The following is a 20,743-nucleotide window of genomic DNA, read 5'->3' on the forward strand; positions in this document are numbered from 1 at the left end:
TGCATATAAGGAATTGTTGCTGACTTTTGGTCATGAGCGAGACTAAGACTGAATTGTTCACGTGAACACCTAGAGTTATATTGTCCAATATCCCTCATGATCACCACATAGGCTCATGCAAGTAAGATCCACGCACTATCATCACTTGCCACCCTAGGTTGTAATGACGATGATTGATATTATTCGATATAACAATTGAAATGTCCGAAAAAGTATAATGGAGATGATTATGAGAATAACTTGTTAGTCCACCCCGACACATGTCCACCACTCAAGGTGGAGACTAAGATGCATACCCCAACAACTCGATCCAAACAGTTTTCTCCAACTATCTAAATGATACTCGATACATACTCATGTCCATGTAATTCCCAGTAGTCACATTTTCATCAAAAGCAATTGATATACATCACAACTACTCTAAAAATAGATAGGAACCATTATGGACACCCAAAATTATATTATCCAATGTTCTTATCGTCACTATGGTTTGGTCCTTATTTTTTTCTTAAGACTGACCGGTCCTGAGTTTCTAATGACTAAAATTTAGCTGAAGATCGAATACCAAGACCTAATTAAACGAAATAGTCGAATGCCCACTCCTGCCTTACTCTTAATTAGACACAACGTATGGTTTCCCTAACAACTTAAAATAAATGACGAACAAGCTTTCACAGTGCTATGCGAAATCGATAGGAGTGAAATTTCGGCGATAGCTTGTAAGCATAAGCGAAATTTAAAATTTATTTTTAGATGATTTTAATTTTTTTATTATAGTTTATTTTACAATATTTGATTTTAGATCGTTAGTGTATGAATACAAACGCTTTAACCATAAATCATTTTTTGGTTGTTAATAAGTTGTTTTTACTCCTTCCTAGTTGTCACCGTTGACCTCTACTGTTGTAACTTTGACCACTGATAACTTAAAATAATTAGATTACAATAAACAAAAGCTTAATATTTATGTTTAAGTATGCAATATACTTCGACGACACGAATTTATTTATGTATTTAGTAAATTTTTGCAAAAGAAGACAAATAATAAAAGTTTAAATATGAATAATGGTTGGTGACAACTGTTCAGAAACTAAGGAAGTAAGGTCATTCTCAATGTAAGTTTTATGGACACTATTACCTAGAGTGACATGTCATCTAAAAAGTTTGAAACTAAAATAAAACACCCCACTCTCAATGCATAGTTTCATCAATTGTTGTTTCCTAGGTTACATGCAAGACACAAACTATCTAGATAACAGTGCTTATAAGATTTCATCTCCATGAAACTCATTTCATCTCTTTCTTCATTAATATTTTATCACATCATCAAAAATATCTACATGACATTTTATTTATTGCCTATAAAACTCTCATTAAGATTGGCCTAATAGTAAGTATAAACAAAACAACAACCATGAATCAGTCTCTCTTCTCGCTTGGCACATTTGAATTCAAGTGCTAGACAGTTGGCCCAAGGTAACACAAGTCAATATTAATAAGACTGCCTTTTGCTCCTAAATTATTCCTCGGCTGTTGCGCATGCTTTCTGAACTACTATAGCAAGTATAATAGAAGACTATAAGCTGACTAAATGCTTATGTGGATGGAAGATGGGATGAGAGAAAGTGTAAGCGAGCTGTAATCTTATAGCCAGCTTAGACACAAGAACCAAGAAACTATATGAGAGTGACATGTGGGTCTTGTATTAATGATGAAGAGCTAACTACTATATAAGTGGGCTAAGAGAAAACTATAAGAAGTCTTATAGCCATTTTGTTGGCTATATTATTAGCCTTGCTCTAATCGATACTCCCTCCATTCCATAATATAATTCACAATAACTTTTTCTTTGCTTCATAATATAAGACGTGCATACAAGTATGTATTAACTAGCATATTTTTCATCGTCAAAACATCCAACCACGTTACATGCATATGTACATGCACCTAGATAATCTAAACGAGAAGGTAGTGATAACTCTTTCTTGTATTTTGGTTAGTGGTGTTATGCTTTATATTATGGAATGAATGGAGTATTTTTTAGAAATTAATTATTTTATTTTTGTATATTAGTTTTTTAATTTTATTATAGTTAATTTTATGATTTATATAATTAAATAACTATCGAATAAAAAGAACACAGAGTATCAAAAAATAAATTGTCTCAGAAAATTAAGAATAAAAAATACTCCTCGCTTTTATAATGTAAGATGTTTAACTTTTTAGTTGTAATGTTTAACCATTTATCTTATTTAAAAAATCATGAAAATATCATTTATTTTGTTTGTGGCTTACTTTATTATCAAAAGAACCTTAAGCACGTCTTGTATTTTTTTTATATTTATACTAAATTTTTAAATAAGACGAATGATAATAAAAATGTTATAAAATAGAGGAGGTAGTACAAAGCAAAGGCACCGATAGAGATGGCAACGGGGACCCACGACCCGAGACCCGATGGGTATTTACTTCATTAGGGTATGGGTATGAGCTAAATATATTACCCGTGGATAAGTAATTGGACAAATACTTTCACCCGATGGGTACGCGGATATGGAAATGTTCTTATGATCCACATACCTGTTTACCCATGGGTAATAAATACCCACAAGTTTAAATACATGTCATGGCCTAATATCATATTAGCCTAGCCTAATTAACCAAAATCATATGTATTTAAACTATTCATATATTTTTCACTACACTATATGGATGTGTGATGTCCTAAGTATATAGTGTCTATGCATATACTATATGGAAACCGTGATATTTAGATTGTTTTGAACTTTTGCGGGTATATGGGTAACCTGACGGGTAAGTTTTACCCAAGCGGGTATGGGTATGGGAAAATTTTCTTACCCATGACGGGTATGAGTATTTTAATGGTACAAAATTTTACTAGTGGATATGAGTATAGAATAATAAATTTACCCGTCGCCCTAGACACCGAGGCACAGACCGATGTCAGCCACAGTGTTCACTCGGTGCCGAGCTGCCGTCTCTCGTCGGCCGACGGTCGGTGTGGAAAGCTGTTGCCTATGCACCCGCGAGGCCGCGACGGAGCACCTGACCGTGTCGCCTTGTCGGCCCGTTCGACACAACAGCCCATGACAAACGGACCCCACCACCCGCGGCCCCACATGTAAGCCTCTGCCTCCGCCCTCGTGCCTCCCACCTAGAGAGGAGTGTCGGCGCCGCGCGCGCGCACGGCCCGAGCCCGATCACCCGCGGAGCGAACGGTGTCCGTCCGATCCGTGTCGAGATATCGGACAGCTTTCACCGCCGGGCCCCACCGGAACCAGTTCAGACCTAATTCCCTCTGGATTTGGGTCACCGACACGTGGGCCCGCGTAACGGAGGACCCACATGTCATGGACTCACATCAGGCGAGGCAAGCGAGAGGATCCAATCGGGCCCCCACCACCCCCGCCCCACATTTCGAATTCAAACGAGTCCTTCTCCTCCCCGTCTCGCTTCCCTCTCTTCGAATCGAAGCTTCCAGAGCCCAGGCGTCTCGTGGGCGCGGCGGCGGCTCGCGGGAGGGGGTCGGCCGGAGGTGGGGAGGGGGCATGGCGGCGGAGCCGCGGAGGGTGTCGTTCCGCGACGGCCGCCTCGCGTCGCGGAAGGCGGAGGAGGCTGGTAGATCTCTTTTCCTCTGGGGAGCGATCGAAGCCCCCCGGGGGGGGGGGGGAGTGTTCTTCGATCGGTTGATCGCTCTCGTAGAGTTTGTCGTCGAGGGTTCCATGGTTTTTGCTTGCTTGAGGGTTGCTGCTCCGTTTGGGGTTTAGAGTTTTAGACAGGTTTGTGCGGCAGCTCTTGGGGGGGAATGCATTTCTGCCAACCTAGGTGGAGTACTCGTGAGAATCGCGCGCCCGGTTCCATTTCGTGATCCTTTTTGGGCGGGTCTGTGGAGACCCAGAATCTTACTAACAAGTGCGCGATCTGATGCATTGATTTTGCTTCTACTATTTGATTAGATTGCGATAGTCTTTGCTGTTATAAGATCTAGTTGTTCTGCCTGAACGGTGGTTTCCGCAAGATATGTGTTTATAGAGCTATTAGTTTTTAGTGGTTCTCCAACCTGTAGCTGCTACATTGTGCAAATTCAATTCCAATAACCTGTGCAGTGCATAAATTTCTATTAACAACGTGTATGCAAAAAGAATGCTTTGCTAGATACTTTTTTTTTTACCATTTTCTTATGTAGATAGCTTGCTAATTCTAACGCATGGACGCCATCCTTGCCTTCAAAAGTTTCTCTGATGATTCTAAAGCTGGCTGGTTTTGCTTTTTGTCAAATTCATTGGCTGATTGTAGTTTCTTTCTTTTCTTTCTGCAAGCCTTAAGACGGCACCAGGCTGCAGCCTGGCTTGAAAGCTTGATAGGGCCCTTCGGCCTCTCCCGGTGCCCATCGGAGCAAGAATTTGTCGCTGCTGTAAGGAATGGCATTGTTCTATGCAAGGCAATCAACAAAATACAACCAGGCTCTGTGCCCAAGGTCGTGGCTAATGCCTCTTTTGATAGCCAGCCATCGACGGCTTTCCAGTATTTTGAGAACATCAGGAACTTCTTGGTTGCTGTTCAAGAGCTGAAGCTTCCAAGCTTTGAGGCCTCTGATTTGGAAAAGGTTGCTGCTTTACTATGCTTAGCTAGTCAATCCTGATGGTGGGATGTCTAGTCAACCTGAAAATTGGGTTTCTTCTGCAGGAAAATATTGATGCTGGGTCTGTGGGCAAGGTTGTCGATTGTGTCATTTCCTTGAAGTCTTACCATGAGTGGAAGCAAAGGGGAGGAAGTAATGGGCCCCTCAAGCACCTGAAATCACCTCTTGCAGCACGTTCTGCCAGTCATGCTCAGTCTGAATATGTTTGTTCCGGAACCTCTTCCACCCAAAAACGTCTAGATTTGACAGAAACTAACACCGAGAGACAATCAGATCAAAATGTGGGTCGTAACATCGAAGGTTTGTGCTGCAGTTTTCTTGAGACACATGATGCACTTTATGTATTAACTTTTGCTGCCTGATAAATCGCTCATGTCACCTCATTTGGACCCTTTTAGTTGAGCTATCAATTTGACACTGTTTTTGTTATATGTACACATTAACTTGTTTTCTTTGGCTTGGTAAATATATACAACATCATGAACAATGTAACCAGCTATACACTGTGCATTTGCAGAGGCAATGGAAAGACTTCAGAAGGTTATTTTGGATTGCATAATAAGTTGTAAGGAAAATTTGGATAATCACTCTCTGAAAAAGGTTAGTAAGCAAAAAATATATGAGAATTCCAGTTACATATATTGTACTGTTTAAATCATGATCCATGTTTCTGAAAAGTTTTCATTATTATTCTAGGATCCATTAAAGCTAGTTGGAACTATTTTATCACGTCAGCTGGAAAAGGAACAGGTAAACTGCAATTTTATCTATTTTTTTTATGTCAGCAACGCTATTCATCCATAGTTTTCATTTAATTTTGTTTAATTAGACTATTTTCAACCTGTGGGTTATCCTGTTACCAACATTTATTCCCCTATCATATGAATCAAGTGAATTGACCTATGAAACATGGATATTGGTAGGCTGATATCATACGAGAATTGAGACATACAAGCTATTGCTATCCTCACAAAAAAAAGAAAGATCATGTTACACAATAATTGCAAGGGCAAAGTCTGGTGTCACTTGTTACCTAAAGTATAGTAATATATCATTATCACAGCACCTTTGCAAACAACATTAGTTTCGACCTGCAATTCATGAGAGTTGAAGTACCAACTATGACCATGGTACTCTTTTGAGGCATCTTCAGGCAATTTTTGGTATTAATTTGAGTACTTTCTGCTGCAAATAGAAAACTATAAACGCATCTTTCTAGTGCTTATTACTCCATCCAGTCACGTTTATTTGACACTGGAACATAGTGTCAAGTTAATTTGACCGGTGGTAGTACTATATGCAGGCTAAACAATTGGTCAAATGATTTTTGCCATTTGCAGCTGTGGTCCTACCACTATTAGTTCAAGTGCTATTATTCGCTACAGAGCTTTTGACACTTCTCGTAAATCATAAATCCATGTCTATTCAGATGGTTGTTGTACCAAATATTTTTCTATTCTCTAATCATCATCTCAACTAAATTTGTTCCATCCCATTTGTTTCCATGCATCTTGTATTCCTTTTCAATTATTGTACAGTGTCAGCATTATGTGATGTCTAACTTTGCCATCCACAGATGATCAGCTATATTGCATATTTTGATCAGAACTTGTCTAGATCTCTAATCACATCTTGATATCTGAAGAGCTGTTGCAAGTACTTAAGTACTTTCTTTGCAGAACATAGAACTAGAAATACTCCTGTCAAAAAAAGCATGTATTGCTTATAATAATCTTCTGAAGAAATATAATTGTATAGGGCATATTTCATATTTCAGTGCAAAATAAGTTTGTCTATACCACTAACAGATATCCAGTTTACTTTGTATTATATACGTACATGAATTCAATATACCCTTCAGATATAATAACTAGGGGTCACCTTGTTCTTTTGTTCAATATGCAAGATAAGATACACCCAATACTTTTTGGAAGATGGGACTTTTTTTATTGCTGGGCTGTGTAAAGATGAATGTTTTAGTTTGTCGGTATTGTTCATAATTTAGTTCCATGGAATGAAAATCAAATGAAGCACTAAAATACTGTGTCTGGTTTTACTAATGGTAACATACGGTAAAAAGCTGAAATTAACATGTCTGATCTGTTACATTTGGTATTCTGATTTTTGCAAAGTGGTTTTACCAGTTTTTTTCTTGTTTATGTTGCTAAATTTGTGTATTTTGCACAATGAATTATGACCTTTTAGGTGGTAGTTAGTTTATTCATCTGCTCACCATTGTATATAAGTACTTTCTGAACTTGACTTATGTTTCATTAAGGTTAACTACAGCAGAAATGGTTATTTTTGTTGCAGTTTGAACCACTTCTTCAACTCTTCTCTCCAGAAGGTGCTACAATTAAAATTGGATCAAGTCTGCCCATTGAGGTACTATTTTACATTCATTAATTGAAAACTGCGACGTGCCTTTGCATTTGGTAGTAAATGGCATCCATTTAACTTTTAGCAGCTTCAATCAAAGAGCAACATTTCATATTTAAGCAGTGATGCATGCTCTTAGCTTGAAGTAGTTTCTTCTTTTGTCATTGTGGTAAAAATATATTAGTTGTTTTGCATTTTATTCACATGCTATTTTAGGCATACTAGCACACCACACAAGTGAGATGCATAATAAATTCCAGTACTAAAGAAATCCAAGATTGGAATAATTCATACCCTGTTTATAGATGTTAAATCTCTAGATTCTACTTCCCCTATCTCAAAATAATAGAACTTATTTCGGGATGAAGGGAGTAAAAAATTTACAAGTAGACATAATAATTCTTATGGACATGTAAACATGTTGTCTTGGGCATGTCTGTGGTGAAACTTTAAAATTTTGAATTAACATATCTTTTTAATCATTTAGATTGGATGCACGTAAATCATACATGTAGATTTGCCTTGAAATATACTTTATTAGAAGAGGGACTACTATTTTTCATGGCACCTTTCTGTTGAATAAGTCCTTTTTCTGCTATTCAAATCCTTGTGTCAAGAGTTCCTCAATTTCTTGTTAAACTGACAAGGGCATTTTTCTGCTCAAATACAACTGAGAAGGCCTAAAAATTGGTTGTGGGGTGATAGGCCTTTCATTCATAAGGCTTGTGGTGCGGTAATTATTCTTTTTAGCAAAAATCAGATTTAGACAATTTGCAAATATGATGATGATCTTTCTAAAACACATTTTTTAAAAAAATCACCCATAACTGATATCACATGGACACTTAATAGTTTGCAGTTATGTTGGCATTTTTGCATTAAGCATTTAGTTGTATTGATCTGTAAATGTAGGGAAGTTGTAAAAATAATCTCATTTTAAAATCTGGAAGCTATTTTAAAACATTGATGTATAATAGAAAACAATTTTTTCTCTGAGTTTGCGTGTTCAGTCTTTACAAGCACACGTGAGCATTCAAGTAGTCAATCTATACATCATTATGACACATTATTCCATTGTGCCTTGTAGATTTCAAGTTCACATGTCGAAAATAGACGGCGTCTCTTGCAAACACAGGAATCTGAACTTTTGGTGAGATATCATGCTTCTATGAGTATTACATTTAAATTTAATAGTTATTATCATCATCCATTTGAGTTCTTTTTATTCTAATTCATTGTTTATCTTTTTTTGTTTATATAAATTATTACCAGTTACATTATGAATTTTATAGCCTGTGTTTCTTAAATCCTTAATTACCATATAAGGTCCATTTTGGTGTTTTATATTGGTACTTAATGTTCTAATTTCCTCTTTGTAGTTTACTTGGTTTAAATGTGTTTTTCTTGGTATTTAATCAAAAAGAAATGGTTTGTTTTGCAGAATCTGAAGACAATGTTTCAAGAGGTTAAAGTTGACTTTAAGTCTTTGAAGACCCAGTTTCAAGATGATATAATTAAATTAGGTACAACGCTTGAGCTTAGTCTTAACAATTACTATTATTAGGTGTTCCAAGTAAACGACATATGACAATAGAGTAATTTCACCATCCTTGAAAAGGTACCGGTAGGTACCATAATTTCTAATGTTAATTTTGATACCTCCAGTTACTTTATACCTTTAGACTCAAAATTTTGGTACCTAAAGGTACTTTTTCAGGGATGATAAAATTACCCCTGACAATTATGGTGTGGTATAACGATGCAACTGAAACATACAGGTGATAATATACAAGGGCTTTCCAAAGCAGCTCTTGGTTATAACCAAGCGGTGAAAGAAAACAGAAACTTGTATAACATGCTTCAAGAGCTGAGAGGTACCACATGGTATAGTTCATTTTTGACCATTAATGTTTTTGTTGGAATGATTTCTGAGAGCTCTTTTTTCAGGAAATATCCGTGTATTCTGTCGGATTAGACCACTTATTAACTTAGAGTCTATTTCTTCAATCGAACATATTGGAAATGATGGCTCAATAATGGTCTTTGATCCACTGAAATCGCAAACTACACGCAAGATATTCCAGTTCAGCAAAATTTTTGGGCCAACAACCACTCAAGGTAACATTGGTCTAAACTATAGATAGATGCATTGGCCATTATTCGTCCTTTTTGTCTTTATATTGCTTTTTCTTGCAGATGAGGTTTATAAGGAGACACAATCTTTGATAAGATCTGTAATGGATGGCTATAATGTATGCATATTTGCTTATGGGCAGACAGGGTCCGGCAAAACTCATACAATGGTATAAATCAAACCATATTTTGCACAGTTGCTCCTTATTTGCTTGACAACTTATTTGATCACATCTAATTGTTCTTTTACGGTGCATACAATGATTAGTGTGGTCCATCTGGTGGGTTGTCATCCCAAGATTTGGGAATCAGTTACATGGCACTGAACGATCTCTTCAATATATCAACATCTAGGGAAGATGTAAAGTATGATATACATGTGCAGATGGTTGAAATATACAACGAGCAAGTTCGTGATCTTCTAAGTGAAGGCACTTCAATCACAAAATATCCTTTTATGCCTTCTGTGCTGATGTTTGCTAATTTCCTTCCAGTACTGTCCAATTTGCTATGGTGCACTAGGGCATTTTACTCCGTGTGGAAAATTTGTTATTGTTAGTCCCTGACATTGATTTTACGCTAGATATAAGGACTTCTTCTAGCAATGGTCTGTTGAACCTTCCAGATGCAAAGATTTGCCCAGTGCAGTCTCCCTCAGATGTTATCAATTTGATGCTGTTGGGTGAAACGAACAGGGCTTCCAGTCCAACAGCAATGAACCATAGAAGCAGTCGTTCCCATAGGTTTTTTTTATCTTCTGGCTAATTATCATTTTGGTTTTCTGTCCTTCTAATATTTGTCGCAATTGACTTTTAATCCCCTTTTTGTTTTGCAGTATCTTGATTGTGCATGTTAATGGGAAGGACATGTCTGGAAATGCAACCCAGAGCAGTTTGCATTTAGTAGATCTTGCAGGAAGCGAAAGAGTTGATAGGTCAGAAGCCACAGGAGACAGATTGAAGGAGGCTCAGCACATTAACAAGTCACTTTCCTGCCTAGGAGATGTCATCACTGCCTTAGCTCAGAAGAATTCTCACATTCCTTACAGAAATAGCAAACTCACCCAATTGCTACAAAGTTCATTAGGTATATGGTTATCTCTTTGAACATGTTATTCACATGGATTGTTTTAGCTATGGATACTAACTGATCAACACACTGATCCGTCCCTCTTGACAGTATATATCTTGTCTTAATAGTTTGGCACTTTATTAGCATCATAATACAAGTTCTAGCAATAACTGACCAACTGTTTGCCAATAATAGGGGGAAATGCGAAGACTTTAATGTTTGCCCACATAAGTCCAGAGGCAGATTCATACTTAGAAACTCTTAGCACACTGAAATTTGCTCAAAGGGCTTCTAGCGTTGAACTTGGAACTGCCCATGCAAACAAAGAAAGTAATGAAATAAGAGAGCTTAAAGAGCAGGTACACTTTTCTGTTGCCAGATAAACATTCTTTAAGCACATTAATGCTAGTTTGCTACAATGAATAATATAATGACCATCCTATTAAGAAATTGTAATGCAGCTAAATTATTATTTTGATTGATATGCTTGAGTGAAGTTTGGTTTCTACTAACTTTTTTTTGCATATATCTTTGTGGAACTAATGTTTATTTATTTTCTACTTTCCACATACTTATATCTGACTTTTTTTTCATTTGTTTTTCATACATAAGAAAATATATCTAATGTGCAACCTATTTTCAGGTAGACAGTCTTAAAAGGACACTTGCAACCAAAGAACTGGAAAAATCATCACTTAAATTGAAGGAAAATACAGTGGTGAGGGAGAGAGCTAAACAAGTACCAGAGCGCACCCCTCCAAGGCCACGTAGGTTAAGCCTAGAGAACACTGGTATTGGCAAAGGTAGCATACCTGACAGAAGGGGACCAAAGTCCCCTCTTTCACTGATTAAGTTGAACAGAGATCATGCGACAATTTGTGATAAGGAATGCAGCATTGATGGCTTCAATCACAACATCATGCACCAAGGATCAATAATGCAGGTACTCTTGCTCTTATGTCTTACTAGCTTCATATTGTCTAGTGCTGTAGCAACTGACCTGTTACCTTTCTTCACCAATTGTGATAAAAGATGTCTGCGACATTATCTGAAGACCCTGTTAGAGAAGAGAACGAGAAGATAATTACAGTTGACACAGTTCCCTTTTGTGGATTACCCCCTGATGCTAATACTACGTCCAAACAAGGATTGCATACTCTCCTGAGAACACCTTGTAGATCAAGGAACTTGAACTTGGAAGTTGGTCGGACCAATGAACCTTCTTCTTCTGCCAAATTGGAGAAAATGAACTTGAGTAATGCAACGAAGAGAGGATCACATTTAAGAAAATCCATTCAAAGCAGCATAGGGAAATTGATCCATGGCTCTGAAAGAAGGTACGTTTGATGGCATTCATGCTTAACTTCAGTATGTTTCTTTCAGACAGGTATACAATGTTTCTTGTGTGTTAATCTTTCTTTGCTATTTGTTTCAGGAATGTTCAACATTCAGGACAAGTAACTCCTGATAAAATTGCTAGTAACGCAAACTATGATGGCCCATCTGCAATTACAGCGGATTTAAGGTTAAGGAGAAGGCAATCACTAACAGGCCTCCCACCAACACCATCGAGCATGTCACGTAGATCATCTCTAGGAGGGAAGTCAGACATAGGTAAGTTTCTGAATCAAGAAAGTTCTTATTTTCTATTTTCTCTGGTTCAGATCCTTAAAATCATGATGACAAAGGCTGCCGTGTGTAGAGATTTGAGTCAACTAAACTTCTATTGTCTTGTCATTGGATGGAAGGTGCTAAAAATAGCCCAATCAGTGCATGTGCTGCCAGCGAGTACAAGCCACTGCCATTCTCCTGGGTCCGATGGCCTGAACAATATCAATGTGAATCCTTCATTCTTTCTTTCTTTTTTCGCCAGGCCTATTCTCCATTTTTTTTCCTGACTGATCCTTAACTTCCTGTGCCACTATTACCATTTAAACCTGCTTGCATTGCCCCTTTTCTGATGAGATATGGGTTCTATTTAGGGGAGCTTTTGAGGCTGTAACTTTTCATAGAATCTCCATAAGTCAAAAGCCTCCCAAACAAAACTCAACTTTTGAGAATCTATAGTTACAGACACCAGAAAATGAAATATAAGTCAGAAGCTAAAAAAAATATCCAATTTTCAGATTATGAGAAGCTGACTTCTCACCAGTTATTTATCAGAGTCTTAAGTTCCCTCAATCAGGGCCATAGTAATGCTTGATTCTTGATAGATATATGACCATACATCGAAGGTTTCATCACCATCAGATTCCTGCCATTACCCTTTGAGCCTATGAGTCTTCTGGAAAATATTGTTAACTCGTAACGGATGATTTGAACTGGGTTTTATATGTTCCGAACTGCTTTCTCAAGAAGAAAAAAAGTTCTGTAAAACAAGAGACCAGTCTGATCTATTTTGCTTTAGATCCTTCTGCGCCCTCTTAAAACGAATGAAGTTTTGTGTGATGACTGTCAGTTCTTGCTGAAACGGCAATTGCTTTGGTTGGCAGGTTCCAATGACAAAAGAGGCGCCAAAACACCACCCCCGGTGAATCCAGCAGTGAAGGCGAAGAGATGGTTGTGAGTCTGAAGAGAAACCAGAAAGTTACACTTCAGGGTTCAAGCAGAGGAACAAGCCTTTGACAAGGCTGAAACATTCTTCCTAGCCACTGGTGACTGTAGCTCCCCTGTATGATCAGAGTAGGGTACATCTAGATCGGTTACATTCTTTGTAACAACCGGCACTTTTTAAGAGGTTCTAAAAATTGGACCTTGTAAGATGGAAGAGGAAACAGCGGTTGCCTACTTGTCTTGCATTGTGAGGCGTTGCATACTTCTTAACACAAAGCAATAGATAAAAGTGATTCGGCCCTGAATGGGTTTTAATTGCGAGCAGCACTGTCTCAAATTGTCATAAATACTTCTGAATTTTGCAATGCCTGTTTATGCAGTGAAATCTTAGCTACAAAAAATAATATATGGTTTCAAGAGTATATATACCAAGAGCTCTCGAACAATAGTATATGTGACCGAAGCCACACATTATAGTGTCAATGTGATATGAGCCAATAAACAGACAAGGCACAGTAAAACACACACAAAAAAGGAGATTTATCTATTAGGGCATGTTTAACGGTAGAGCTCATTATGGACTCTATCTCAAGCTACATCAGCAACAAAAGTGTATTTTATAATGATATGTACAAAGGTAGAGTCAGATGTTATTTCTTCATTAATGCAATAAAATATTTTTTATTAAACTAGTTTCCTTTTTATACATTCTCATACCAAAAAGTTTTCTTTAATAAATGTTAAAAGTCAACTTTAAGCCATTACCATACATGACAATAGCTTTTCTCTCCTCTCTTTCTTTCACATTACCAAATTTGTTTACATGGTGATTGAGAGAGTCAGCTAATAGTCATCTTTGTATGTGCCCTTAGAAACACAACAAAAAGCAGAGAAAACAAAAGCACGAAAGAGATTCCATTGTCAGTAAATGTCATTATCTCCACAAAAATCGTCACTTCAACCATAGTATATTACACGGGTAACATAATCTTTGCTCAACATATGGAAAGGCTAGCCATCTACTGTATATTTGTATTTTTCCTCTCTATCTCTAGTATATTAATGGAGCATTTTTTATATTCTTAAGTAGGTATCACTATTTTCTATATAAAATTTAGTATCTTCTAATATCTAAGGTACGAAGAGATACCAAATTTTACATAAAAAACAGTAGTATCTCCTGGTACCTTCTCAAGGATGGTAAAATTGCTCATATTAATGTATACATCTTTCAACAAAATTGACTAACTTAGTAACTTAATTTGCTTTACGTAAGCATGAAAATGTAGAATTAGTACTCCGGAGCAGAAACCAATGCGGTAAAATTGTATGGTCAGGTATGTGCATCCCTCTTCCTACGACGTTAGCCCTGTAACTTCCTTTGGTATCAGAAACAAAAATCCAACTGGTAGGAGAGTGCCAATTAGCTGTACAACTAAGCCGAGTGCCAGATTGTCGAATTGTGCTGATGAGATGCTTAAAGCTGACGCCAGAGCAGCTCCCAAGAATGAACCTAAAGTCGAACCAAGGTTGTTGATGGACATGAACAGAGCGAACAATGTTCCCTCAATTCCAGGAGGGCAAAGCTGCCCAGAGAGGATAAGGAACGGCATCATCCTGACAAATGAGAAGATTCTGGTCAGAAATTGTATTTTAGTACTCCCTCCAGTTCATATTATAAAAATATGAAAAGTATGATCAAATTTATATAAAAATGTACTAACATCCATAACATCAAATAAGTTTCAATAAAAATATATTCAATGGTAGATTTTATGAAACTAATTTGGTGCTGCGGATGTTGCTATATTTTTCTATAAACTTGGTCAAGCTTAAAGAGTTTTGATTTAGGACAAATGCAAAGTGACTTATAATATGAAACGGGGAGAGTATATATTTTTCATATAAGGAGGGGTATAACATCATATGAACTTTTAAAAAAATGTCAGCTGAGGTTTCAATCTACAACAATGAAAATATTAAATGCCAAACACCTATACCGATGCCCATGATTGTACCACAGGCCCTAAATTGAAAGATTAATTTTATGAGTTTGTTTCGTAGTGCTGATTCGGTAATAAAATATCAATATTTTGATGTTATAGATTGACAAGATCCATAAATGGGGATCTCAGAAGAACACTAGGAACCCTGCTAACCATTTGTGGTACTAGATAAAAAAGAGCAATATTGTCATCTGGAATAAAACGCACTGATGGAAAACAATTAATGATGAAAGGTCGCAGTTACTCGTATGAAGTTCATGACCTCAGCCATTTGACTAATATTAAGTTGAAAATTATTTTTAAGGTTATGTAATTTATTATCCCAAACCATTGATAATAAGTTAGTTTCAGAGTAGTGCCTAACCAATGCACAATGAGACAAAGTGAAATAGCAGAAACCTATCCAGAACTGGTTCTCAAAACAATGCATTAGTTTGTAATCAGTTAAGTGATAGCTACATGATTAATAAAATGAAGATGAAAGTATATACTTGAACTGGTTGATTGCATCAGCCAAAGCAGAACCCCACAAGACCATGTATTTGTCTGCAACTCCATAGTGAACATGCAACCGTAATACCAAAAGAATGTCCAGTACACTAATTATGGCAAGACCAATATGTGCAAACCTGGGAGATAAGAACAGCAAATGTTAAAAGTAAGAAATACAAAAATTCAAAAGTACACTAATTATGGCAAGTCAGACCAAAAGGTAACTGACAATGGCGTAATATATCCCTCACACAAATGGATGTACTCCAGCAGGCATCCTGCTTCTTATGTTTATTGCAACTTAAACACTCCCAAGGTAATCCTTGGGGTTATTTAAGGTGAACATATCAAAATTGGAGAATACAAACAAAGAGGATATCAGATAGTAAGAGGGAGCTTTGGAATTTGTCCTTGGTTGTAAGCTAGAAGCAGAGATCATCAACAGCCAACTTAGCAGAGTATCCAGTACCAATTCTCATTAGTACATTAAGCACATATCTGTCAACATTTCAACTTCCTTATGTGTGCCAGTGATGCAGATGGTAACTTGCATTTAGGAAAAAAAAACTTACATGAGAATATTCCTGAGTTTTTTGTGCTTAAAATAGCGGTTGTAGATATATGTGCCAAGCATTAGACTGAACCACCCAATCACACGTGCAGTCCCCAGAAAGGATGCCTCCAAGTGTAGGACTTCTGTTTGATAGTAGAACATGACTGTTGAGATATTTGGAATTGCTACGTTCGAAAAGAAAAACCATGCCATAGGTCTGGACAGGTAAAAAAGAAGACATCAATAAGTCTCTTCAGTGACAGGGTAAACATCAGAGGAAAAGAAATCGTAGCATAGTTGTTTACCGTAAAATAGTTGGTTGCTTAAATGCTGTGCATAAACTGAAGAATGCTGATTTCAGAGACAAGTATGGCCTTGAATTAATTGACTTGTTGTTCTTATCATGGTCCTCAGGTCGTTTGGACAATGATTTCCTTTTACTATTTCTCCTAGCTCCTTTCCGCCTTCTAGTACCTTCATATTTATATGATTCACTCAAGCCTTTTCCAGGTGAAGAAGTATCAACAGTTTGATCCACAACATGCTTAGGTGCAGCATTATCTACTGTACTCTCAAATCCTTTTGGAGATTCCTCAACGAATATGCAGGAAATTAGTTGAAACAATGGAAGAGCCGAAAAAATAATATATATAACATGTATTGGGAGATTGGATAGCGCATATCCCCCCAATAAGCTCCCAAAAATCCCTCCTACTGCCATTGATGACCAAGATAATGACTGGAGATCACCAGCAAATTCTGGCCTGAAAAAAAAGTCAGGTTTTGAGTCAGAATATTCTATAATAAAATAATAGTCGCTAAACAGTGACAAACGTTGTGCTAAGATATTCACCCTGCTGATCGAACTGCTTCTGCAATCATTGCATCTACAACAACATCCGCCATGGCAGATCCCAAGTTCTGCACTATCAGCAAAGCAGTAAGAAAATTGCTTGAGCTCCTCAAAGGTTCTGACATACCAAGGATTATCCATGGGAATAGAGATAGACAGCTAGAGATGATCAAATAGGGGGTACGCTTCCTCTGCTTGATTGGAATACAGTCTGACAAAATCCTGCAGGCACAAATGATGCATTTGTAAGTAAGAAGTATCTGAGTTTGTAGAGTAAAATCCTAAAATATTTTAGTTATGCACCAACACATATAGATGTTTTACAGCAATGGGCAGACAGTGTTAAGAAGCAGTGCGCTCAAACATAAAAGAAATTTCTTAGACCTATGAATTTAATGTTACGCATGCCTATCTGCTACATGAATCACATGATGCACTAATGAACAGCTTCGCAGAAAGTATGTAGCAAACAACAGGTGAGTATAAATGCATCAGGAAGACTAATAAATCCAATAGAACAAATATCCACTGATGTTGGAGTGCTTTCAATAATGTTTTCTTATTTTTACCTTTTCACATTTACTATCAGGTATCCAAATGTAGCGAACATATTAATCAATTTTCTACTATAGTAAAATAAATTTCCCAAAAAATTTTGATATATAACACAAAACAGCCTAAGGCTGCGTTCATTTGGAGGGGTTGGGAGCCCTTCCTCTTGGCACGTAAAATGGAGTGGCAGATTAGTACATGATTATTAAGTATTAGCTATAAAAAACTTGAAAAATGGATTCATATTACTTTTTAAAGCTCGTGCATGCGAAAAACAAGGGAATGGATGCTGGGAAATTGAAGTGCCAAACTGTGTAAGATCAGTTTACTCGTACTATGTTATTATTCATTTTAATCTGTATTAATGCAGTAAATTTAAAATTGACAAATGTGCTATCCTGCTATACAAGAATACTAGTTATAAATGTTACTTGTTCTAGGAAATATTGAGCACCCATTTGATTGTACACAAGTAAGCAACTACACTTAATCCTTTGCAGCATAAATAAGCCACAGTAGGAGGTCAGGGGAACTCTGCTGTTCTAAGAAGTATAATTCGTGTAAGATTTCTGAAACTAAGTGTAACCATTCAATGCATATGATGTTTGAAAATGGTACATTAGGAATATTTCTCTGCTGCAAAATAGATGATTAGGTTCAAGGGAACATAATTAAAAATTCAGTTCACAGCAGAAACAAACACAAGGTAACATTACCCATATACAGGCTTTATGCTCCAAGGGAAATATGCAACTGAGACCAAAAACTGTGATGTTGATGGTGACAATTTCATCATGTCCTTCATTTGGTATGAGACAGCTGTCCAGACAAAAGACCTGAAACCCTAAAAAATGCAGAATATATATTAGAATCTATCAGGTAAAAGGTGTAGTCTTTGTTAACTTTCAATTAATGGTGAAAAATAAGCTTCGGTAAACCAAAACTGTTTTCTTTATATTTAGTTATTAAAAAATTCCAGTTATCTTGAAGAGTTCTGATTGAGACAGGTAATTTACAACAAAGCATCCTAATATTTGACATGTCACCAAAGCATGCCACTTGAGCTCTCACTACAAATAAAAAATTTTGGTCCCCATCTCCTTGCTTGACATGCTAAGAAATATGACATACCACCAATGCTCACAATTATTGTGAAATTATCACATTAGGCTGTTTTAAGACAATACAGTCCAAAACTGAACTTGTCTAACATTCCATAGTTTCACAAATCTGAGATTCCCTATCAAAATCAAGTCTCCATTTTAGATAAACTTTTACCCTCTAATTGTGCGTACCAAACAACAAGTTAAATCATAACATATAACATAATGAGCCACTAAGCATAGAAATCACTCTAAATTCGTAATGCCCTAGATAAAAATCCAATCCTTCTTCAACTCATACGACATTATCTTAATGGGTGACAAATTAACTACCTCAAATTTGATTTTTAAAAGAAAATATGGTGAGAATTTTTTTTATGCAGCCATCAGTCCTTCAGTTTTTAAAGTGAATCACGTAATTAATTAGTTAGGCCAACCCAACACACAATTGCAATCCATGATACCATCCTACACAAACCACAGTTTAACCACACAAAAGAAAAGCAAAATTGCCTTACAAAGATGATGAAGATAAAAAAAAAGGTGACCATTTAATCATCCTAACCAAATCCATCAGCACTCTTCGATCTCTATACAGATAGCGACCAGTTCGGCCTCAACAACACGGATGTACAACACGTCGATCTCAAACCTGTCTGGCATCAGGGATTCGCATATGCAAAGCGATTAAACCGTGAGGTTTTCGCACAGCTGTCATCACTCTCAGCAAGCCGCGTAACTCTACCAAACCGACGGAGAACGCTCCAGTTCTCCAGAAAAATTGGGATTAATCGCACGAAATGGTAGGAGCCGAGCGAGAGAGAGAGAGAGAGAGAGAGAGGAAGCGGACCTGGATGAAGTAGATCAGGCAGACGAGCCACAGGAACGGGGCCCCGAACGCGGCCGCCATCCTTGAGGAGGCCGCCGCCATGGCTGCAACGGGCGAGGGACGGATCCCCTCCCGGGAGAACGACGCCGCCTCGTCCTACTCCTCCACCCCGCCGCACCTCGGCTCGGGAGCGGGAGCTGGAGCTGGCCCTCGCAGAGGATCTAGGGTTTGGATGGATCGGAGGGACGAGCTCGGGTAGGGTTGAGAGAGAGAGAGAGATCTCGTGCTCCTCTCCTCGCCTCCTCGGCATGAGGAGGAGGAGACGAGAGGCGCCGGCTTCAGGACAAGGGCGCTGACCAGGGACACATCCGCTGACTTGCCACGTTTGCCTGTATCGGCCGTTGGTCGGCGCTTGGTAGTTCAATGGTATACTGTATCTATGTTTGAGATATACTGTACTACGTTAGATGTTACGGAGTATTGTTTGAGATATACTGTACTACGTTAGATGTTACGGAGTATTTTACTAGACAAGCATAAAATGAATAATTATTTAATGAAATAGTATTTATTTATGTAATTAATTTTATTATCAGTAATACTTCTAATTAACGTTTAAATATGTGATGTGACGTAGGACTAAGCCTCGTAAACTCCACCTTCTTCAGCCTACCCTGACCTCCTTTCTAGCCATACCCAAAAATCTAAACTTGTTGTTAGTCGAGGTTGCTAGAGCTAGAGAAGTAGCTGGGGTCAGCGAAGCACGAATCACAGAGCATATCCTAATGTTAGAAATTTGGAAGTTTTAGTCCTACTTTCCTATCAAATGTAATTTAACTAATCCAGTTTTCATTTTACTGATATTAGCAAACCCATAACGAGACACTCTTTGGTAGCAAACCAAATACAACCTAGCCATGTTGCCCACAAAAAAGAACGGAATTCTAAATATACATATTGTCTCTTATCATTCTTTCACACGCAAACATTACGGGTGACACCAAAATATTTTCTCTCTAACATTAATATATATTTAAATCTTGAAATGCTTATATTATCAAACAAAGCTAATAGCATTTGGATGATGAAACCAGACAAATAAACGGGACGACTCTATTCTTTTCGAAGGATGGGTTCGATGATTTTGCTGTTTGCTCAAGAGAATTTCATTTGCGGACGAGAGAACTACAACTGGCTTCGACCGTAGTTTGCTCAAGAGATATTTTTTTCCCCTTAGCTGGTTACTCGGTGCCGATCAATTTCAGTTTCCCCCAATGGTTGGTTTTGGTTCCAATCCAGACACTACTTCAGCTACTTTTTCGGGGGCGCATGATTTCGCGCGAATCAAATCCCATCTCTGTTCAACCACGAGATTGTTTAGATGATGTGATAGATGTTTTGTTTGGATGAACAAGCAACAAAAAAAAAGTTTCAGACGGCCCCATTTTCCGTTCTTGCAGACGAGAGAAATGTTGACGATGGTAAGAAGATGCAGTGCTCATCACCGTCTGTCGTCCTGTCGATCGCTCGTGCAGATAAAAATCCACACCAACCCG

The 20,743-nt window shown here is 37.6% G+C and overlaps 2 protein-coding genes across 3 annotated transcripts; one reads left to right on the forward strand and one right to left on the reverse strand.

The window, feature by feature from the left end:
- The first annotated feature begins 3,569 nt into the window (after positions 1-3,569).
- Positions 3,570-13,171, forward strand: LOC102707732 (kinesin-like protein KIN-14A). The gene is made up of 20 exons (XM_040529135.1): positions 3,570-3,639; positions 4,341-4,627; positions 4,708-4,963; positions 5,181-5,263; positions 5,360-5,413; positions 6,977-7,048; positions 8,130-8,192; positions 8,484-8,565; positions 8,821-8,916; positions 8,990-9,160; positions 9,239-9,345; positions 9,444-9,622; positions 9,754-9,918; positions 10,011-10,261; positions 10,442-10,605; positions 10,890-11,189; positions 11,279-11,583; positions 11,682-11,860; positions 11,995-12,084; positions 12,739-13,171. Exons 1-20 carry the CDS (start codon positions 3,570-3,572, stop codon positions 12,810-12,812), a joined length of 3,048 nt encoding a protein of 1,015 aa, XP_040385069.1. The 3' UTR covers positions 12,813-13,171.
- A 768-nt stretch (positions 13,172-13,939) lies between these two features.
- Positions 13,940-19,575, reverse strand: LOC102708016 (probable folate-biopterin transporter 4). 2 transcript variants are annotated; one of them, XM_006645636.3, is made up of 7 exons: positions 19,209-19,575; positions 17,972-18,099; positions 16,704-16,925; positions 16,156-16,614; positions 15,870-16,067; positions 15,297-15,434; positions 13,940-14,416 (listed from the first exon to the last, which is right to left on the reverse strand). In XM_006645636.3, exons 1-7 carry the CDS (start codon positions 19,287-19,289, stop codon positions 14,155-14,157), a joined length of 1,488 nt encoding a protein of 495 aa, XP_006645699.1. In that variant the 5' UTR covers positions 19,290-19,575; the 3' UTR covers positions 13,940-14,154. The 2 variants fall into 2 exon arrangements, with proteins under 2 accessions (XP_006645699.1, XP_015690651.1); XM_015835165.2 differs by having other exon boundaries at positions 17,972-18,091; positions 19,209-19,246.
- Positions 19,576-20,743: the final 1,168 nt, after the last annotated feature.

The sequence above is a fragment of the Oryza brachyantha genome, chromosome 1 (genome assembly GCF_000231095.2).
Source record: "Oryza brachyantha chromosome 1, ObraRS2, whole genome shotgun sequence".
In the NCBI taxonomy this organism is placed as follows: Eukaryota; Viridiplantae; Streptophyta; class Magnoliopsida; order Poales; family Poaceae; genus Oryza; species Oryza brachyantha.